The 23,475-nt window shown below is 40.5% G+C and overlaps 1 protein-coding gene across 1 annotated transcript in view; it reads left to right on the top strand.

Annotated features, from left to right (window-relative positions):
• LOC106563397 (gamma-aminobutyric acid receptor subunit beta-4) overlaps positions 1–15,647 on the top strand; it is a 50,239-nt gene extending 34,592 nt beyond the window's left edge. Inside the window, exons 5-10 of the mRNA XM_014128913.3 lie at positions 47–129; positions 5,213–5,350; positions 6,602–6,754; positions 7,158–7,414; positions 8,038–8,127; positions 8,491–15,647. Coding sequence (XP_013984388.1) covers positions 47–129; positions 5,213–5,350; positions 6,602–6,754; positions 7,158–7,414; positions 8,038–8,127; positions 8,491–8,844 — 1,075 coding nt within the window. The 3' untranslated portion in view covers positions 8,845–15,647. The remainder of the gene's footprint in view (positions 1–46; positions 130–5,212; positions 5,351–6,601; positions 6,755–7,157; positions 7,415–8,037; positions 8,128–8,490) is intronic.
• The last annotated feature ends 7,828 nt before the right edge of the window (positions 15,648–23,475 follow it).

The raw sequence follows: 23,475 nt of genomic DNA, 5'->3' as shown, positions 1-23,475 counted from the left end.
CCCCTTTTCTCTCACACTCTATGTCTCTGCTCTCCTTTTTTTCCAGAATAACCACCACAGCAGCTTGCATGATGGACTTGAGGAGGTACCCGCTCGACGAACAGAACTGCACCCTGGAAATCGAAAGCTGTAGGTGGACTTAATACAAACGTCTTCACCCCCATTCCTCCCCACTCTGGCTAAGTAACACCCCCTCCCCCTCTCACAACTGCCTGCCTGGGCTTGTCAAGGATCTCAGCAGGAATGTCACCCTGACACTTTCACTGGGTAACACAGCTAGGGACAGCCCATGATCCCAGACAGTTAGTTTTTTTTCAAATTCATCTCAAGTACATTTAAAATAAAAGCCAACATTTAGACCTGTCATACGGTACTGTATGTCTCTAGTAGCCTATTGAATTTCATGTTGTTTACTTCTTGTTGTTTCTGTCAATATTTACAAAACATATTTGGAATTTAACCTTTTGCAGTATGGGTTGCAGATGTGTAATTCACATATTTTCTGAAACGAGAAGTCTTACAATGCATTTTAACTGCATTATAATGTGTTATGCCTGCAGGCTTGAGGTGTTACTGAGAGATGAAACCCAAGTAATTCGACCAAAATTCTCCACACAGTCTAACTTCACCCTCTAGCATAGACTCCCTGGTGATTCTGATGTAGCTTTGACTCCCGGGTGATTCTGATGTAGCTTTGTCTCCCCGGTGATTGTGATGTAGCTTTGACTCCTGGGTGATTCTGATGTAGCTTAGACTCTCTGGTGATTCTGATGTAGCATAGACTCCCTGGTGATTCTGATGTAGCTTTGACTCCCGGGTGATTCTGATGTAGCTTTGACTCCCAGGTGATTCTGATGTAGCTTTGACTCCTGGGTGATTCTGATGTAGCTTAGACTCTCTGGTGATTCTGATGTAGCTTAGACTCCCTGGTGATTCTGATGTAGCTTTGACTCCCGGGTGATTCTGATGTAGCTTTGACTCCCAGGTGATTCTGATGTAGCTTTGACTCCCAGGGGATTTTGATGTAGCTTTTCTTGTGTAGTTTTCATTCAATAGGGTTTTCAGTACATTTATCTTAAGCCATCCCTTTAAATACAGTGTACCTTTTATTAGAATTTTGTCAACAAACTCACTAGAATACACCTAATATGATCCACTAACACTAAAGTGACAGTTATAAATGTATGTGGGTATTACTTACGGTGACTCCTGATAGTGGCTGATACAGAAGCCTGTAGCTTGGGTCTCCAAATTTCATCCACGCAAATTATGAGGGCATACAATTAAAATTCAGGATAACGGTACAGCTGTTTATAGCCTACTTCACTGTGGTAAAGGGTCCACAATACATGCCATGTTGATATGATTTTCAGTTTGCTTCTAAATATGTGGAACATTCAATTGATTGGACATGATTTGGAAAGGCACACACCTGTCTATATAAGGTCCCACAGTTGACAGTGCATGTCAGAGCAAAAACCAAGCCATGAGGTTGAAGGAATTGTCCGTAGAGCTCAGAGACAGGATTGTGTCGAGGCACAGATCTGGGGAATGGTACCAAAAAATGTCTGCAGCATTGAAGGTCCCCAAGAACACAGTAGCCTCCAAGGCTCTTCCTAGAGCTGGCCGCCCGAGCAATCGGGGGAGAATGGCCGTGGTCAGGGAGGTGACCAAAAATCCGATGGTCACTCTGACAGAGCTCTAGAGTTCCTCTGTGAAGATGGGAGAAACTTCCAGAAGGACAACCATCTCTGCAGCTCTCCACCAATCAGACCGTTATTGTAGAGTGGCCAGACGGAAACCACTCCTCAGTAAAAGGCATATGACAGCCCACTTGGAGTTTGTCAAAAGGCACCTAAAGACTCTCAGACCATGACTAATAAGATTCTCTGAATGCCAAGCATCACTTCTGGAGGAAACCTGGCCCCATCCCTATGGTGAAGCATGGTGGTGGCAGCATCATGCTGTGGGGATGTTTTTCAGTGGCAGGGACTGGGAGACTAGTCAGGATCGAGGCAAAGATGAAAGGTGCAAAGTACAGATATATACTTGATGAAAACCTGCTCCAGAGTGCTCAGGACCTCAGACTGGGGCGAAGGTTCACCTTCCAACAGAACAACGACCCTAAGCGCACAGCCAAGACAATGCAGGAGTGGCTTCAGGACAAGTCTCTGAATGTCCTTGAGTGGCCCAACTTGAACCCGATCGAACATCTCTGGAGAGACCTGAAAATAGCTGTGCAGCAATGCTCCCAATTCAACCTGACAGAGCTTGACACGATGTGCAGAGACGAATGGGAGAAACTCCCCAAATACAGGTGTGCAAAGCTTGTAGCATCATACCCAAGAAGACTCGATGCTGTAATCGCTGCCTAAGGTGCTTGAACAAAGTACTGAGTAAAGGGTCTGAATTATTTTTTACATTTGGTATTTCTGTTTTTTATTGGTAATAAATGTGCAAACATTTCTAAAAAACTATTTTTGCTTTGCCATTATGAAGTATTGTGTGTAGATTGATGAGGGGAAAAACGATTTAATCAATTTTAGAATAAGGCTGTAACGTAACAAAATGTGGAAAAAGTCAAGGGGTCTGAATACTTCCGAAGGCACTGTAAAGCTATCTCATACTTCTCACTGATTCCACTGGCATTGTGAGGGATCCCTGGAGACACTGGTGGACTCACCATAGGCAGTAGAGGCAATTGCCTCAGGCCTCACATCATCAAGGGGCCTTATGAGCTGGGCCCCTTGATGATACTGTATATATATATAAAATGTTAAAATAACTTCAGGCTCCATTCGGGGCATAATAAATAAAATAAATCCACGTCAAAGTCTGTCTCTTTAAGCTAGAGATATCTGTTTTGCATGGGCTGCGTCTCAATCCACCACATCCACAAATGTCGGCCTTCCACATCTCCGGTGGAAGGTGGCAGAGCTACAACAGTGTTTGTCATACCAGGAGACATCTCAAAAATCAGTCTTCTCATGATAACATCTGTAGCGTCCAAACGGTCTTGAAATTGATATGACCACTCTATGGAAAGATGGGACTCTCACAGACACGATGGAGGTAATCCGTTACTGGGCCAAAAAATGAATGGAAGTAAATAGGGTATTTCCACGTCAATGTTATACAGGTAATTCCACAGTAAAAAAATAAAACATAAAAATCGGAGCTTTTTTATATCTCTCAGATATAGGACACACAGTTCAAAACATACTTCCTTTTGATTCAATGTTTTACTGTCTGTTTTTCCATGGATTAATCTGTTATTCAGTGTGTTTCTATGGGCTAATCTGGCCATAACTTTATCCCCCTGATTGCTGCTTACAATGAAAAACTCAAACAGGAAGTACCAGTGACTTACTCAATACGGAAGTGGACCGATGAAGCGAATGCCTAGCTACAGGATTGTTTCGCTTGCACAAACTGGAATATGTTCTGGGGTTCATCCGATGGTATTGAGGAGTTTACCACATTAATAAGTGCTTCGACGACATCGTCCCCACAGTGACCGTACATACACATCCCAACCAGAAGCCATGGATACAGGCAACATCCGCACTGTGCTAAAGTCTAGAGCTGCCGCTTTCAAGGAGTGAGACACTAATCCGGACGATTATAAGAAGTCCCGCCTACGACAAACCATCAAACAGGAAAAGAATCAATACATGACTAAGATCGAATCCTACTACTCCAGCTCTGATGCTCATTGGATGTGGCAGGGCTTGCAAACTATCACGGATTAGGGAATCCCAGCCATGAGCTGCCCAGTTATGAGAGGCTACCAGACAAGCTAAACTCGCTTTGAGGCTAGCAACACTGAACCATGCATGAGAGCACCAGCTGTTCCGGATGACTGTGTGATCACGCTCTCAGTAGCCAATGTGAGTAAGACCTTTAAACAGATTTAGCATTCACAAGGCTGCAGTGCCAGACAAATTACCAGGACGCATACTCAGAGCATGCGCTGACCAGCTGGCAAGTGTCTTCACTGGCATTTTCAACCTCTCCCTGATCCAGTCTCTAATACCTACATGATTCAAGCAGACCATCATAGTCCCTGTGCCCAAGAATGCCAAGGTAACCTGTCTAAATGACTATTGCCCCGTAGCACTCACATCTGTAGCCATAAAATGCTTTGAAAGGCAAGTGGTGAGGGTGGGCAACAACACATGTGCCACGCTAACCCTCAACACGTGGGCCCGTCAGGGGTACGTGCTTAGTCCCCTCCTGTACACTCTGTTCACCCAAGACTGTGTGGCTGCAAACGAATACAACACCATTGTTAAGTTTGCCGACGACACGACGGTGTGTAGGCCTGATCACCAACGACAATGAGACCGCCAACAGGGAGGAAGTCAGAGACCTGGGAGTGTGGTGCCAGGACAACAACCTCTTCCTCAACGTCAGCAAGACAAAAGAGCTGATTGTGGACTATAGGAAACAGAGACTGCTGAACAGTTAATCAACTGGCTACCCTGACTATTTGCATTGACCCCCTTTTTATTTGCACTGACTCTCTTGCACCAGCTCTATGCACAATCACAGGACTACCCACACACTCACAACATATTACACTAACACTCCAACACACACATGCACACACACATACACTACATACGCTCACACAAAACACACACATACATGCACATTGACGCCACACACAAACACACTCACACATAGACACACTTTCCTACTCTTTCACACTCTTGACATACGCTGCTGCTACTCTGTTTATTATCTATCCTGATTACCTAGTCACTATTACCCCTACCTACATGTACATTATCTCAATTACCTCAACTACCTTGTAACCCTGCACATTGACTCAGTACCGGTACTCCTTGTATATAGCCCTGTGTTTGTTATTTTATTGTGTTACTATTTCATTTTTTATTTTTAGCAAATTATTCTTGCTTTTCAACTCTGCATTGTTGGGAACGGGCTCATAAGTAAGCATTTCAAAGTAGAGTCTATACCTGTTCTATTCGGCTCATGTGACAAATACATTTTGATTTGAGTTGTTGTCATACAGTTTAGCTAAGTGGGTGACCATGTTATATACAGTACCAAGGGACTGAAGGCCTATTCTCCTCTGCTTTGGTCCATTCTGCTTCCCTAATGTCAAAGGTGAGATATTCTACCAGTACTGAACCTGTTCATTCTCCTCAAATCCTCTCCACCTATTCTCTGTAACCTGAGACAGATGGGTACACCACAGACGACATTGTTTTCTACTGGCACGGAGGTGACACTGCAGTGACGGGGGTGGACAAGCTGGAGCTTCCTCAGTTCTCCATCGTAGCACTTCGCCTGGTGTCCAGGGAGGTCAGGTTTACCACAGGTAAGGCCTCCACACCTCATATCTGTGCTGAAGGGGTAGTAATGCCATAAGAATACATTCTAAGACATATGCAGAAATACATTTTAATGGTCCTGTATGTACATGTTAGTTATTTTTCAACTTAACAATGATATAATGTAGGCTTGCTTGTAGGATTAGTTAAACTGTCAGTCCAGTTCCACTCACTGTTTTGTGTTATTAATGTTATTCCAATGGGTAGCACTTCCAACTAGCTGCTTAACAGTTCAGAGAACGTCTCCTGCAGAATATTTAAAGTAATCTCCATGTGACAGTTAACTTGAGTTCATTTAGTAGTCTATTCTTTAAGTAGTCTTGCCCTTGTGTGTGCACTTGTTTATTTATATTCACGAGGTATAGCAGAAAGGAATAAAATATGTATGTCCGGATATTGATTCATTAAAAGATTTACCAGACCAGGGAGATGAAAGGGTCATTTTTCATTGTGTGTAGCACACAGTCGATTGCCTTTTAAATTAAAACCATCATGACTATCTTAGGCCCTTTCTCTCATTTTGATAAAGTGGTCATACAAACTCCCTTGAGGGAATTAGTTATGCATTCATAGCGGTAAACATTTCTCTCTAGCTGAAGTAGGGGAAAGTCAAAGCCACAGGGGAATCTATCTTTCTCATTAACAACTTGTTGTTGAGCTTGTTTGAATAATCAATACATTCAATGCAACCAATTAATGTCTCATCATAACGAGCTGACATTTTTCTCTGCAACATGCATTAATGTTCAGCGCCATAGGTTCACCCCACTAGCTATATCACAGTCTCATGTGGGTTCCTCCTCCTCACTTAAGTAGTGAGAAGACATGCTCTCCAATTACGGGCCTTTTTAAATCCCATTTTGGTGATATTTAGAGGACAGAGAAAGTGCTAAACAGAGAAAAACACAGCAGCTCTCCATGACAATTCTCAGAGGGATGCTGGAGCTGCCTGCTGAGATGGGGGGCTTGCAGAAAAATCTGCTGTGCTTGCGACTTTCTGCCATGTTTAATTGGAATCGAACTTGTCCCTGGAAAGGAATCCATTGCTTTGGGGAAATGAAGTGCTCAGTCTGAATGAATGGAGAAATGACTACCCCGCGCATTGTCAAAGTGCAGACTTTGGAACTCATAAATTGTGCCAGCGGTTCTTCCTTTTCTGCACTGATGTGTTTTCCTCTGCCCCTCTCAATCACTCCATCACTCCATCCTCTCTCCTTCTCTCTTGTTCACTGTGAAAGGTTCCTATCCCAGGCTATCGTTGAGTTTCAGGATTAAAAGGAACATAGGCTACTTCATCCTGCAGACATACATGCCCTCCATCCTGATCACCATCCTCTCCTGGGTCTCCTTCTGGATCAACTACGATGCCTCTGCAGCTCGGGTGGCCCTGGGTAAGACTCCATCTCCACTGCAGTGTTTCTGCATCACAATGTTTTTTCAGTGAAATCAGTGGGCAAGGTTGTCTTCAACATTTCTCACAAGTTTGCTCTAACATGTTGCAGTACAAAATGCTACGCAAAGCACAATTCTGAATCGCCATAAACAGATTAGTGACCATCTCCCACTTACAAAAACGAGCCTTTACTACCACTCATAATTTGCACTTTCCATTGAAAACAGAAAGCTATAAATCTACCCAGCAGCGGCAACTTGTCAAACAATATTTAGAGGCGCACAAACCTCCTACTCAAAATCATTACCTTGCACTTTGGACCAAATATTTTACTTTAATGGTGATGACTACTGATTTATATCTAATAACAATCTATTTATGTTTGTGTTTGCAATTTCCAGGTGTTACAACAGTGCTCACCATGACAACCATTAACACCCACCTTAGGGAGACCCTCCCAAAGATCCCGTATGTGAAAGCCATCGACGTCTACCTCATGGGCTGTTTTGTGTTTGTGTTTCTGGCCCTGCTCGAATATGCCTTCGTAAACTACGTGTTCTTTGGCCGGGGCCCCCAGCAACAGAAGAAAATCCACGAGCGGCTGAACAAAACCAACAACGAGCGCCCGCGATACGAAGAGAAGCGCCTGAGGGAACAGGTTTGCATCTTCAGCTTCCTTCTTTCTCTCTGTATCAGAATCAGAATCCTAGCATAAAACAATCATTGTTTGTTTTTTTGAGAATCCCTAGCACAGACATCACAAGACTGCAAAATACGCATTCCTTTATGTTGGTTTGACATAAGACAGTACTTTCACAAACCTGAAGATGCTACCTCCACCAGATACATATACAACAGCCATCCTCCATTGCTTTTTCTCCAGCACTGACTCTTTGATTTTAATGAACATTGTTTTTTGGCATTGAGATATACTGTAGCTGTTCATTGAACTACATTCCCATTCTCCTCTCGGGTTGTTGTCTTTGTTTTGATTCTGTCTTACCACTGTGCTGTCCTGGGAGTTGCATTTTTACCAACATTCACCCACTTTTGACAAAGTTTAATGGGTATGCAGGCAGAAACATTAGTATTCAGGGGAAAATGCTAAAACGCTCTGACTGAATGAAGCCCCTTGTCTCTGTGTCTGAAATATGACATGCCATGCTTATGCAAAGTTGTTCTTGTTAACCTTATGTTTATGCATTCTGTATTTTTAAGATGTGCTTAATTGTCAGTGTTTTATAGGCGTTTAATGTTGAATAATGTTTTTTTCATTGCAAGGACTCCATTGCCACGCCGTTTCAAACCAACACCCTCAGGTCATATACACAGAGAAGAAATCTGTACCTCGAGGAGCAAAGAAAAGTTGGGGTACATGCATTTAGAAATCACATGAGCTGTGGGACTGCAGCCTAATAGAGGTCTGATAAAATGGTTGATAGAGTGATGGCAATTAATTTGTGTCAATTTACTCTCAGTGAAAAAGCACCGTAAGGCATCAGCTATAAGGGAGAAAATGGGAAAAGTGCATAAATTCAGAATTCTTTAAAGAGGCATGAAAAGATTACATTTCCTTCCACATCATTACATTTGCTTTAGCTTGAAAATTGGAAATGAAAATGAAATGGGTGGGTGGGTGGGAGGGAGTAGATTATTATTAGGCCAGTTTGGGGTAATGTCACCGTGTTCTGCTTCACCTTGACATTCTCTCTCTCCCCTCCTCTGTCCTCCAAGGTGGACGCTTATGGGAACATCCTTCTCACCACATTGGAGATGAATAACGAGGTGATGCCGTCAGACGTGGGAAGTAGTGTCAGTGACTCCCGGAATTCAGTGATGTCATTCGACAGCTCCGGGGTCCAGTTCAGGAAGCCCATGGCTCCCCGTGATGGCTTCAGCCACCACTCACTGGACCGCAGCGCCATGCGCAGCAGGGCCAACTGTCGGCTACGACGGCGCTCCTCCAAGCTCAAGCTGAAAATCCCTAATCTGGCAGATGTCAGCACCATTGACAAATGGTCCCGGGTCCTTTTCCCCATCATGTTTGGATTTTTCAACCTAATCTACTGGTTGTACTATGTGAATTGATGTGCATCCCACTAGGAATCATGGGCCATATTTTGAGAGCACATTAAATTGGCTTTGATACAGTTGAAAATATGTATACACATGTACAAGTTGATACATATGTATATGCATATTTCTATATATTATATTTCTATATACACGTGTGTGTGTGTGTAAATCTGAAGGACTTTTCTCCTGTATAAAGCATTATTAGAATGACTTGAATGTTTAAGAATAATTGCGAGAGAAACATTTCAAGCCTTTGAAATTTCTCCTGAAACAAACAAACAAACGAACCATCTAACTAACTAACAAACAACCATCAAATCCGTTTGGGGGATTTTGGAACTAAAGACTGCATGATATTTTTGCTAAATAGAAAGCGAAAGGTCTTGAGAGAAGAGATGTCTCAGAGTCTCATTGGCTTTTTATTGATACTCTGTAATCAGCGTCCTCTACTGCAGCTCATCAAATCAGAGGTGGATTGTGTGTTCAGGCATCGGCAGAGTCCCTTATATCCAGCTTTACCCCCCATCTCCCATGGATAACATGCAGGAATTCTCCAGTTCTACTCTGTACAGCAACCTTGTTTGGATTATGTGTCGTTCCTTGGATTTTTTCAAGTGAAATTGTTCTCTTTATGGGACATCAGCTCTGGTACAATGATGGTCTACATTGGGGCCCATCAGGATGGGATGTTAGACCACTGTGTTCCTGTCCAGAGTCAGTGCAAACTTATCTTAATTTCTCTTCTCATGTTTGTTTTTAGAGCAGTTCTTTGGGGTGTTTTCATTATGGTTACAAAGATGATGATTATTGTATTCTTTTTTTTCTTGAAAATACTGTGTTTTTGGGAGAGTGTCACTTGTTCCAGAGTTAGTGCATTATTATAAAAAGAGTCACAGGTATGAATTACTCATTGTTTGAGAAATAGACATATACAGAACATTTTGTCATCCAGTATCCTCAAGGACATAGTTGGCAAATATAATTGTACTCTTTCTTTAACTTCCTGTGCTTGATTCATCTGTAGATACAGTATTCATTGCCTCATATCCAGCTTTGTGTTCTGTAAGGAAGGAAGGACAACTATAGTGAATTATTTAAAGTTATTCAACTATAAAGATGTGAGAGAAAAAATATTGTGCATTAAAAAGAGATATCGCCATTGTTTATTTGTTTGATATTGAAATCAACATTTCATCGCATTGTGTGACCTGTTGTTGTACTACTCTCTCACTGTAAAAAAAAAAAAAAAAAAAAATCACCCTTAGAATGTTGGGTACTGATATTATAGTTCCTATGAAACATGCCTGTCTTAAATTCAAATTTACTCTATTTATTTAAGGGTTGTAGCAGGGGGGCGGGATTAGAAAAAAACTCAGTACCTCTGAAAACACTGCAGACCCACCCACCCTTCAAATGTCACGGAGGATCAAACCCAGAAGATCAGAAACATCATTAGAATCTGAAGAAAGGGTTTTAAGTTTCTAGAGGCAAGACAAGATGTGTGATAAATAGCCATGAACTAAAGAGACAACCAAAAAGGCCTGTAATCCCCATTTTATTTTTTTATTTTGCTCTTAAAGTCACTCATTTCCATTGGCTCAGATCCACTAACCAATGATATGTCCACTGCAGGGTTGATGCCATGTTGATCCAAACTGTACCTTTACAGGAGAAAAACAATACCTTTTTTTTTCGTTATTTGGTTCTGTCTAGAGTGAAGAGGAGAGCAAATGCATTCATACATTAAAACAGGCATTTACAGACTATCTCCATGTTTAAACTAGTATTGCTTTGATTCAACAATGCAATGAAGTGCAGTGCATTTGATATTCATGCTAGGGAATGACAAATTCCTTTATGATTCCTCCAAGATTTAAATGAAGAGAGCAGAAGACACATTTTCATTGTTGGCTGTAACTATGGACATTAAAGTTGTATTGTAAACGTGGTTATGACTGAAACATCTAGTGCATTGTTGAATCAGAACCTACTGGGTTTGCATGATAATCAAATGGCACTGGTTGACCGAGGGAAGCAAAGTCACAGATCAGATACAGAGGTAGCCAAAAAAAAGAGATGGGGGGTCCTTTGGACATTCCAGAGGATAGGAGAGGAGAAAAGGTTGAGAGCATCACAGTTACTGCCTTGCACATTGCAGTGACTAATCTCCTCAGAGCTCACTGATGGGCTCCCCTAAGTTCCAAGAGCTTCTCTCTCCAACGTCTCCGTCCCCTGGCCGGGCTGGCACCAGACAGGCAGGATATGGACCTCTAATTGGGAGCGCCAAGCCCCATGGAAGGCTAGCACAGGACAGGATGCACCATGGGGCCGAGAGAGAGAGAGAGAGAGAGAGAGAGGTGCAGAAAATACAGAAAAAGAGAGAGACCGTACAGATGTAGGATCTTAATTTGAGTCTGTTTGCTACAGCAGGAAATGAATCCTGCAGCAACAGGAAATGTGAATTATAATGTGGATTATAATTAATGGACATTTTTGTAGGGGTTGATACATTTTTCAGAAGGGAAAATCAAGTCTGAAATTTCTAAATTGAAATTACAAACTTCAGGAGCCTTGTTAAACCTCAAATACACTACAAGCACTGCAGGAAAGTTCTCCTGCAACAAAGTGATCAAATTAAGATCCTACATCTGTAGTATGGAGCAGAGACCAGATCTTGGATCTTGGATCTTGACACTTTTAACCCCAGTAAGTTGGATGCATAGTATTAGGAATTATAATACTTTAATAGGATCTATATGGTTGGATAACACTCCAATATTCTACCTGTCACAGTGGTAGTTGTGCCACCGATGACGATTAGCCTTTGCAACACATTTGAGAGAAAGTAACCAGAGTTTGCACTAAATCTAACCTGCAGTGTCAGGTTATACTACAGCAGAAAATGAAGCAGTACAGAGTAGCTACTGGGACTAAAAGTTAAAAAGGGGAGTTTCTGTTTAATCTAAAGCAGAATCAGTGGATGATACTAATCTGTAGGGGGCCGAAGTATGACGTCACTCGCCGTTACTCAGGAACCTGGCGTCAGATTTGAAGGAGCTTCTGCACCCTATTGATCTATGTCAGATTAGTCTACATAATACTTCATAAACATGACATAACTGTTGTTGTAACCATACATCTCCTTTTGGCAAACGACCCCTGTGGTGTCACATATAAGGATGTAGGTTTGATAGTGTCGTTAGGATTCCCATTAATGGTTTTAACATGGATTGTGTCATGGTTAAGATGGCATTATATGGGCTTTAGCCTTCAGAATTCAGAATGAACCCAGTGCCATGTTGCATTTACTGTAAGATATTGTTCGCTCAGTCCTTAATTTCTCATTGGAGACATCGAAAAATCTGATCATATCGTCAGAGTAGGCCCAGATGTCCAAACAGATCTTAGACAGAAAGCATCTAGATCTGGCACCATCTTGCAGTTTTTGTTATTTTGTTATTGTCCACAGCCTGTAAATAAAATGTTGAGCTCTGTTGATTTTCATCTCTCAGTGGTCAATACGAGTACTACACATTTTTCCCACCTATGGTGTGTTAAGGGCTGGATGGATGGAGCCCACTGGATATCAAACGTCATGCTATACTGGACACAAATATAAACCCAACATGCAACAATTTCTACAATTTTACTGAGTTACATTCATATAAGGAAATCAGTCAATTGAAATAAATGCATTAGGCCCTAATCTATCTACTGGAAATACAGATATACATCTGTTAGTCACAGATACCTTAAAAAATGATCTCGTCACGGTATCTCTGTGTATTCAAATTGCCATCTGTAAAATGCAAATGTGTTCATTGTCCATAGCTTATGCCTGCCCAAACGATAACCCCAACGCCACTATGGGGCACTCTGTTCACAATGTTAACATCAGCAAACTGCTCGCCCAAACAACGCCATACACGTGGTCTGCATTTGTGCAGCCAGTTGGACCTACTGCCAAATTCTCTAAAACAACGTTGGAGGCGGCTTATGGTAGAGAAATGAACATTACATTCTCTGGCAAAAGCTCTGGTGGACATTCCTGCAGTCAGCATGCCAATTGCACGCTCCCTCAAAACTTGAGACATCTGTGGCATTGTGTTGTGTAATAAAACTGCACATTTTAGAGTGGCCTTTTATTGTCCCCAGCACAAGGTGCACCTGTGTAATGATCATGCTGTTAAATCAGCTTCTTGATATGTTACACCTGTCAGGTGGATGGATTATCTTGGCAAAAAATAAATGCTCACTAAAAGGGATGTAAACAAATTTGTGCACAACGTTTGAGAGAAATATGTTTTTTGTGCGTATGGAACATTTCTGGGATCTTTTATTTCAGTTCATGAAACATGGGACAAACACTTTACATGTTACGTTTATATTTTTGTTCAGTGTAGATAAACTTCCCCACCCCCAATTGGCCAAGTAAGTCTTGAGCAAAATAACAAATCCACCTGGCCTACATAGCCTCAAGATGGAGTTCACCAAAACATTTTGTGAAAATTTTCAATAGCAATACAATGAATTCAATTATTTAAAGTGCCAAACAAGTCTTACAAAAGCATACTATACAAAGCTTTGAAAAACAAGAAGACAATATATAAAGCTATCCAACTCAACAAACAATTTAGGGGAAGATGTAGTAGTTTAGCATTTGCATTTAAACGGCATAGTGAACATATCAAGTAAAAGTAGAAGATTTTGCCCTTTTGATTGGAAATAATCCAAATAATCCATTTGATCTGAATTTTACTTAAATGCACTAGATAGCTCATGCATTTCTTTCTTTTCACACATAACGACAGGTATTCTTTCCTGTAACATACAGTAAAACATAACTTCCTTAATTTTACAAAAAGCACTAATGATTGGTCCGTATGGAAACCCTTGCATGCTTGCAGTAAATATCCTCATTACATTGAACTCACACCTACTATATGTGGAAATGTAAACCACGTTCATGTTTTTTGAAAGCTGTGAGGAAACACATTTTTCATGTGATGATTTATTTTGGTTATGCCACATCTATTTTGTTGACACATTAATGTACAAGGAGTAGTGGAGGTAAAAAGAAACTGTTGAACTCATTCCAATGGGAATTTTCTTGCCTCTTGTGTATATGTGTAATTACATGTGAATTGTACTGTAAATATGTTATCTTTCGCTAAATATTTCTTAATGCATGAAAAAAAAAACAGGGAAGTTCATAATAGCAGCTAGCTTCACTGCTAATGGCATGGACAGCTTCTATAGCATTGGCATATTTCTGCAAACAAAGCCTAAAAAAATTACATTTTAAGAAGAGAATATAAAGGTTTTGTTTTGCATGACCTAAGTTTGGAGAGGTTTATTTTCGTATTTTTCTATTCCACACTGTTCATCAGTTTCATTCTCACAGCCAGGAAAGGAAGGACCCAGTGTTTACATGCTCTAGTTGCACTTGTTTTACAGCCAGCTTGACAAAACACTGTAAAGCAAACTATACATTCAATAAAACTGGAGAAAAACAAAAAAATAGAATGTACATTATCTGATTCATCGTTAACATGAACAATATGTACCTATCTATCATTTTTACTTAATGTGTAGCACATACAATTTGGAATCGATACACCAAGTACAAACTGTAGTTTTATCAAGTTTAGCTTTAGCACTAACATCAATCACCCTCCAGCTACAAAGGATGTAAAGGAAGCTCACCAGTAGCATCTGAATTTAAGCCATGGGATTGCATGCTGAGTGGGTATTCCCAGCCGTCTCTCTTAAATGAGTTGCCTCTGGACTGGGGGGTTCTGGTCTGCTGCTGATTATGATGATACTTGCAGGAGGTTGTGCTGAGTCCCAATTATACATCAGTATACCTCCCTTTTCAAGGAGATTTTACCAGGGAAAACATACTTGCAAAACAAATAGCTAGGGAAAAAATTCTGTAAAAATTGGCTAAACAGATTTAAAGGCCAACAACCCTTATCTATTTCAAAGATTTTAATCAGTATTATTATTGTTATTTTTTTATATATTTTTTTTGTAATTGGCTGTATTTTGTTGCATTTTGTTATGGATTGTTATTATTACTGCAGTTGTGGTTTTCTCATAAAAAGAAAATGTATTTCTACTTGCAACCTGCCCTGGAAGTAAAATGGATTTAGTTTTTGTACTGTAATTGTTTTGTTCTCATTGAGCGCTTTATTTTGGTCAGTTATCTAATGAGGTGTTTTATTTCATTTGGGGTATGAGTTTTCTATCAACATTTCTATAATATGAAGTCGTATTTCCTTTTTTTGTCTATGCCAATTAATGTTATAGTGTCAATCAGCTTTTTTAGGTGTTTGAGCAAAATGTGTTTTTTTACAAATACAAGGTGTTAAAGTATGTGGTATAAAAAGGGTTATCATTCAAACAACTGACTTTTGACTAATAAAGGCTTATACAGTAAAGAATGACAGTGTCTTTTCGTTTGCCCTTTGAGGACTAATATCTATTGTTTAATTTACATTTTGATTAATTTATTTTATTGTGTTAGTCCCCAAAAGGTAAATAAAATACTCAGTTGCAAAAAAATCTATTGAAAAATGTAATAAGTTCTTTACCGTTGCAATTCCAAGCTGTCGTGGGAGGTTACACCTATTTGTTGGTGTGTTGCTTTCTCATAAGGGCTGTCGGGATATGAAGACAGACTTGAGTACAAGTAAAGGAAAAGACAAGAGAGTTTCTTCTTGTACCAGATTTTAATTAGATTACAACCATGACACATTAATGAGAGGATACCTCCATTCATGACCTATTTCCTGAATAAAGACACAAAGTGACTCCTGCTGAGAAGTGTAATGTTTGCCCCTTATTCAACTCAAGCCATAGCACAGCTTACCCCTCATACCCAATCTTGGCCAAACATCAAACTCTGTGTGAAGAGAGGTGGAGACTTTAAGGTAGACACCTAGCACTAACTGTTGTCTACGATCCTTAAGATCATTTTGTGTTCTCTGGTTCATTTTCCAAATCAAGTTTTATTTGTCACATGCGCCGAATACAACAGGTGTAGACCTTACAGTGAAATGCTTACTTACAAGTCCTTAACCAACAATGCTTTAAGAAGTTAAGAAGAAAAATATAAAAAATAAATAATATAAAATAAAAATGACAAATAATTAAACAGCAGCAGAGTCCTGTTCCCTGTGTTGTTGTATCTGGAGTGGTGAAGATATTTGGAGAGATTGTTGAGGACAAAGAGCATGTGGCCAGTGTCATCTATCTGGTCTTGTGAAGATAGCACATTGATACTTACATGAGACAAAGATTCTCATTCACAAACACACAGAGCCTCTAAACTTTGAAAATGGCCCCAGTAGAGGAGAAGCACTCAGAGGATTGGAGTGCCTTGCTCTGTTAAGAATATGGATACAGAGCCATTGAACTAGATCGGCAAAATGTGCCCTCCATTTCCATGTTCTATTGTCAGCACTCCATATAAAAACATCAAATATTGAAAGGGTGCATTAACATGGGCCAGAAATTGATGACTGCTCCACTGAGGGGAAAAAGCAGAAAAGGGTCAGAAAGCAGAGGATGATTTAGCTTCATGGCTTACACTTTCTACTGCAGTGATGTATTTTGATCTATTGTGTCATAACCAAAGCTAACCATAACCCTGCACAGTCTGGGGTTGAGTGGAAATATCCAATTTTTACAAAATTATATGTAAAAAACTATTGTTCTACCATTGGTGGACATACATACACAGAGCATACAAACATTAAGAACACCAGCTCTTTCCATGACACAGATTGACCAGGTGAATCCAGGTGAAAAGCTATGATCCCTTGTTGATGTCACTTGTTAAATCCACTTCAATCAGTGTAAATGAATGGGAGGAGTCGGGTTAAAGACAGATTTTTAGGCCTTGAGAGAATTGTGACATGGATTGTGTATGTGTGCCATTCAGAGGGTGAATGGGCAAGACAAAAAATGTAAGTGCCTTTGAATGGGGTATGGTAGTAGGTGCCAGGCACACCGGTTTGTGTCAAGAAGTGCAACACTGCTGGGTTTTTCACGCTCAACAGTTTCTCATGTGTATAAAGAATGGCCAACCACCCAAAGGACATCCAGCCAACTTGACACTACTGTGGTAAGCATTGGAGTCAACATGGGCCAGCATCCCTGTGGAACACTTTCAACACCTTATAAAGTCCATGCCCCGACGAATGCAACTCAGTATTAGGAAGGTGTTCCTAATGTTTGGTATACTCAATGTATAGTTGTATACATGATGATGATATCATGACAATAAATTAAAAACTGTGGTCATCATTGGCCTGACACTATCATGCCATCATATGTGATGAATGGAGATGTTTGCTTAAAATGTAAAGCTGGGGTGGACGGGCCATCTGGCATTTCGGACAAATGCCAAATGGGCTGGTCTGTTTTTAGCCCAGTTGCCGTGTCAAACGTCGTTTTTTTTCCCCTGCAAAATTATAATGATCTGGCTGATGATGTGGGCTTTGAGGAGTGTTGAGGTGTCGAGGCCTCAACAAAAGAAAATGGTCCGGTGTGTTAGAAATGCCAGGGCCGAGTTTTGGTCCCAGTCTACCCCTGATGTAAAGCTCACCTGCATTGTTGTAAAGCACAAAACACAAGGCAAGTAGTCCTCACAATTTGCTTGAAAAAGCCACCGAGCATCATCTATTCAAATATCTCATGGAGACAGATCTTTGCTGTCCTTTTGAGTTGACTTATAAATAGACTTGGAAAACTGCTCCAGGGAATGACATATCTTGTTAGAGGCCAGAAATATTCAAGACTTCCAAAGGACTCATCATGCTTCTCTGGAATGTGCTATAGTAGTGGGAGAGAAAATGACACCTTCATATGTACAGTCGTATCCCCAACTCCCAATTATTGAAAACACACGTTGGTAACTATGGTCTTTCAAATAACCTTTGTATCAAATTAGAGATCAAAATGTTCTCAGTAAAAACCTATTTTCTAACTTGTGACTTTATGAATACATGTCCTTGATGCTTTTTCTTTTGGAGAATCAATGTTCTGATTTTGGCCATGGTGTATCTTGTCTCTCAGAGGGAGAGGTCACTTCACTCAGGGATGTCCATCCATTTTGAAATGTTTTGCCTTTGGAGTCCCTGTAGCTCAGTTGGTAGAGCATGGTGTTTGCAACACCAGGGTTGTGGGTTCGATTCCCACGGGGGGCCAGCACAGAAAAAAAAATGTATGAAATTCTATGAAATGTATGCATTCACTACTGTAAGTTGCTCTGGATAAGAGCGTCTGCTAAAGACTGTAAAAATGTAAAATGTCTGATTTGGGGTTGAGCAGAGAGAGTGGAGAAATGAGGGGGAGTGGAGATGGAATGTGTCTAATAAAATATTAAGACACAGCTCTTTTATCCAATACAATGTGACCATCGCTGCACTGTTGGGTCTATGTGTTTCTCTTCCCATGTCCCTAGCTCTCTCTCTCTCTTCCTCTCTCTTTATTTCTCTATATCGCTCTCCTTTTCTCATGCTCTCTTCCATATTTATTCAGCATATACAAAGAGACCTCTACAAATACACTTGGAATAGCAGAGATGGGAAAAAGACTAGAAAGGCTGACTCTGTCTCTGTTTATGTTCCTCTTATTTTAGCTTGCTTCAAACGAAATAACTACAATAATTCCAATAAAACAATATTGCACCCCTGCAGTTGACAGCAATGCAGGACGATGTTTCAGTGGCATTGTATTTGGCTTTCAGTAGGGGGGGTCCTGAATGTTTATTTTTAACAATCTAGTGAGAGTTTGTACATGGTTGTGTGTAGTTGTGTGTTGTCACAAATGTGAATTTGCAATGTGTCCCGTCTCTATTTTGTGACGATGGTATTTTCAGTGGCTGTAGGGACAGTGTGAAGTCATGCTAAATGTTTGGCCTGTTTTCCCAAGGCTGCTGGGACGATAGGAGGAGGGGCAAGGAGTGAGCCGTGTTGAGGACAGAGAGGCGCTCTTGTCTCTGTTGTCATCGCTCGCTTCAAGCTCCCAGCACCTCCATCTCCCAAATGGCCTTCCCTCTTACTCATCATTCAGCAGCTAACACTGCTCTCTGTTGGCAGATTATCTAACTACACCGCCGCTAAATCAAATCTCTTACCAGCCGCTCTGGATGAACAACAACAGCAGCCAAGATCAACGTCTTCGTTACCTAATCAAATCTAATATGAAATGATTATAAATAATTACGGGCAGACCTGCACACTGTGTCCTCCAGGCTACTATTCTCATCAAAGCACAGTAAGAGTCAGGCCCTTCTGCTCTCTGCGTTTCAGGGAGCCAGTATAGTTTATCATATCACTAAACATTGACACTTAGTTGATTGGGATCATTTTAAGAGACCATAAAAATCAATGAGTGCAAGAGAGCGGTTTCAAATATGAACAAGGGCCACGTTGGAATTTAAGACCACGTCACGACTCCTGAAAGAGTTAAGGGCCTCTTTTTATGATGTTATTAATGGACAGAGAGAGAGAGGAGAGGTCACAAGCAGCGTTTTAATAGATAGCTTTATTAAACTAGTTAAATATGCTGCATCAGCCAAACAGGGCCTCTCCCAGCGTTTCTTGGGGTGTAGGACCAGCGTGCAGGGGTCTTCCTCTGGATCCACATTGGCTGGTACCACTGGTAAGGACATCTTCACAGCCAGGCTCGGCATGACAGTAGGACTGCCGCTGTAACCACTCAGACTGGTTACCAAGTCGTAAATATTACCACAGTCTTTCTCCGCTTCCATCACTGATTGAGCAAGGCCACGGGCTCTCTTCAGGATTCGGTGACTGAAACACATAGCTAGTTTGATCTGCTATACCCTATTTGGTATGTCTGCCCATGTCATTTACATGAAGCTCTGTCAGATTTGTGTGGCTAAACTAAGTATCTGTGAGGAGTTTTTTATGTGAGGCTGTTGTCTTTGGAACGTTTCCTCTTCATTATCATACTCTTCATGGCGTCTTTTGATTGATGACCTGTCAACCACCTTATACCCAGGTACGAATGCATAGGAGAGGTTCTTGATTCCCTGGACGGGCTTGGAGGGCCCTGCAGGTAACATGGTAACTGGGCCCAGTAGTCTCTGGCTGGGAGGCCCCAGAAGTTTCTAGCTGAGAGGGGCCTGCAGTCTCTAGCTGGTAAGGCCCTGCAACCTCTGTGGGGAAATTTTGAATACCAACTCAGAGTATGCGAATTCCTTGCATTCGAGAACTTGGGATTCTCTCAGATTCCATTGGATTCCTGACCATGGTCTGAAAAGAAAAAGAAAGATGATAAGAATAGAGAAGTCAGACAACAGATGGGGCAAAACATGTTTGAAGGATGTAGCTCTGAGTTCTTTGATTTAATTGGTGAAAAACAGTTATTGTAATTATAACAGGGATCCAGTCTTTGTTGGGCATTAAAAAGTTACCTCCAACAAGAACATTAAAAAACAACAACAACAATGTTTTCATTCCTCACTCTCTCCATGCCTTTGCAGGTAATCATACTGTATGGCACATTCAGTGCAAAGCACCGTGTACGCATACTCCTGAGTTTCAGTTTGCATAGACTAGAGAAGGAGCTAGCAGGGCCACACCAGTAAGGCCCTTGAGATGTCAATGATTAACCTTTTTGTTTTCTTTTCGTTCAGCATACCTACTGTGTGTGTTTAGTCATGCCGTTTGATAAGATTTTATTCACGATGGTCAGAATCCATTTTCATACAACCCAGCAGAACTGTAACATGGTAACATAGTAACATGGTAACTGTAACATGGTAACATGGTAACATGGTAACTATTAACATAGTAACATGGTAACTGTAACATAGTAACATGGTAACATGGTAACTGTAACACAGTAACATGGTAACATGGTAACATGGTACCTGTAACATAGAAACATGGTAACTGTAACACAGTAACATGATAACATGGTAACTGTAACATGGTAACATGGTAACATGGTAACATGGTAACTGTAACATGGATATCATAAAGTGAATGCACCAATTTGTAAGTCGCTCTGGATAAGAGCGTCTGCTAAATGACGTAAATGTAAATGTAAAAATAGTAACATGGTAACATGGTAACATGGTAACTGTAACATGGTAACATGGTAACATGGTAACATGGTAACATGGTAACTGTAACATAGTAACATAGTAACATGGTAACTGTAACATAGTAACATGGTAACATGGTAACTGTAACATAGTAACATGGTAACATGGTAACATGGTAACATAGTCGCATGGTAACATGGTAACTGTAACATGGTAACTGTATATAGTAACTTGGTAACATGGTAACTGTAACATAGTAACATGGTAACATGGGAACTGTAACATAGTAACATGGTAACATAGGAACATGGTAACTGTAACATAGTAACATGGAGACATGATAACTGTAACAAAGTAACATGGTAACATGGTAACTGTAACATAGTAACATGGTGACATGGTAACTGTAACATAGTAACATGGTAACATGGTAACAGTAACATAGTAGCATGGTAACTGTAATATAGTAACATGGTAACTGTAACATAGTAACATGGTAACTGTAACATAGTAACATGGTAACTGTAACATAGTAACATGGTAACATGGTAACATGTAACATAGTAACATGGTAACATGGTAACTGTAACATAGTAACATGGTAACATGGTAACATGGTGACATGGTAACTGTAACATACTAACATGGTAACATGGTAACATGGTAACAGTAACATAGCATGGTAACTGTAATATAGTAACATGGTAACATGGTAACATGTAACATAGTAACATGGTAACATGGTAACTGTAACATAGTAACATGGTAACTGTAACATAGTAACATGGTAACATGGTAACTGTAATATAGTGCCATGGTAACTGTAACATAGTAACAAGGTAACTGTGACATGGTAACATGGTAACTGAAACATAGTAACATGGTAACTGTAACATAGTAACATGGTAACTGTGACATGGTAACATAGTAACATGGTAACATGGTAACATGGTAAGTGTAACATAGTAACATGGTAACTGTAACATGGTAACTGTAACATACTAACATGGTAACTGTAACATAGTAACATGGTAACATGGTAACATGGTAACATGGTAACTGTAACATAGTAACATGGTAACATGGTAACATGGTAACATGGTAACTGTAACATAGTAACATGGTAACATGGTAACTGTAACATAGTAACATAGTAACATGGTAACTGCAACACAGTAACATGGTAACTGTAACATAGTAACATGGTAACATGGTAACATGGTAACTGTAACATGGTAACTGTAACATAGTAACATGGTAACATGGTAACTGTAACATAGTAACATGGTAACATGGTAACATGGTAACTGTAACATAGTAACATGGTAAGTGTAACATAGTAACATGGTAACTGTAACATAGTAACATGGTAACTGTAACATAGTAACATGGTAACATGGTAACTGTAACATAGTAACATGGTAACTGTAACATAGTAACATGGTAACATGGTAACATGGTAACTGTAACATGGTAACTGTAACATAGTAACATGGTAACATGGTAACTGTAACATGGACACACTTTGCTCTAACATTTAATGTGCTGTTTATGATGATCCTTTTCATACATCCTGATGATGGTCATGGTATGACACCTTGGAAGACGTATATGAGCTCTGTGCCTAATGAGCCGATTCCCTCCCACTCCCTCTACATCCACCTCCATTCTTCACATCACCCTCTACATCCCCCTTCCCCTTTTTCACTGCTGATCAACATTTTCCACATCGTTAATTTCTTATGTCACTTTATTATAATTATTCACAATTAAATGAAGGGTTCTTTATGGATCCCAAAAGCGTTCTACCAAGAACCATGTAGAACCCTTTGTATGAAGGGTTCTTTATGGATCCCAAAGGGGTTCTACCTAGAATCAAAAAGGGTTCTCCTATGGGGACAGCTGAATAACCCTTTTAGGTTCTAGATAGCACCTTTTTTTCTAAGAGTGTACCGCCGTGTCGAGCTCTTAGCATGAGCAGAGTGACGGGCGAAACTGGCATTAATAACTCAGTGCCAACGGCAGGGAGTAAACTCCCCAGAGATAAGCAGCGTATTGTAGTGCTCTGGCTCACTCCCTCTCAGGGCAGGAGATAAAGGCCAGGTGGAGATTACATTACATTAATTCCTTTGTCAGAAGCCCTGACCCAGAATGACTTACAAGGTACATTTAGAGCATATAAGAGGGAGAGATGAGCATCAGCCCAAGTACTGACTAATTGTCAATGTCACTGTCAATAACTAGTGGGCCACTGCAATAAGGTAAACAGACTAAAAGGAGAAAACAGAACTAATATATACTGTACTGTACTATGTAGAGAACATCTGATAGTGTAAAGTGCAAAAACATACACTTAATTGTGTCCTATATTCTTTAGCACAGACATCATGGCCTCCCTGTAAGTCTAAAGATTGAAGTAGGAACAAATGGCGCTAATTTGGAAATGCAAATCCACATTTTGAAAAATAACAGTCGGAGAGTATTCCCGCCCAGTCTAGGTGATAAGGAAAACAAGCCTGTGCACACACCTTGAACACCCCCATGATGTCTACAGG

The sequence above is a fragment of the Salmo salar genome, chromosome 11, assembly GCF_965601325.2.
Source record: "Salmo salar chromosome 11, fSalSal1, whole genome shotgun sequence".
Lineage (NCBI taxonomy): Eukaryota > Metazoa > Chordata > Actinopteri > Salmoniformes > Salmonidae > Salmo > Salmo salar.
This window is presented reverse-complemented; position numbering and strand designations above follow the sequence as displayed.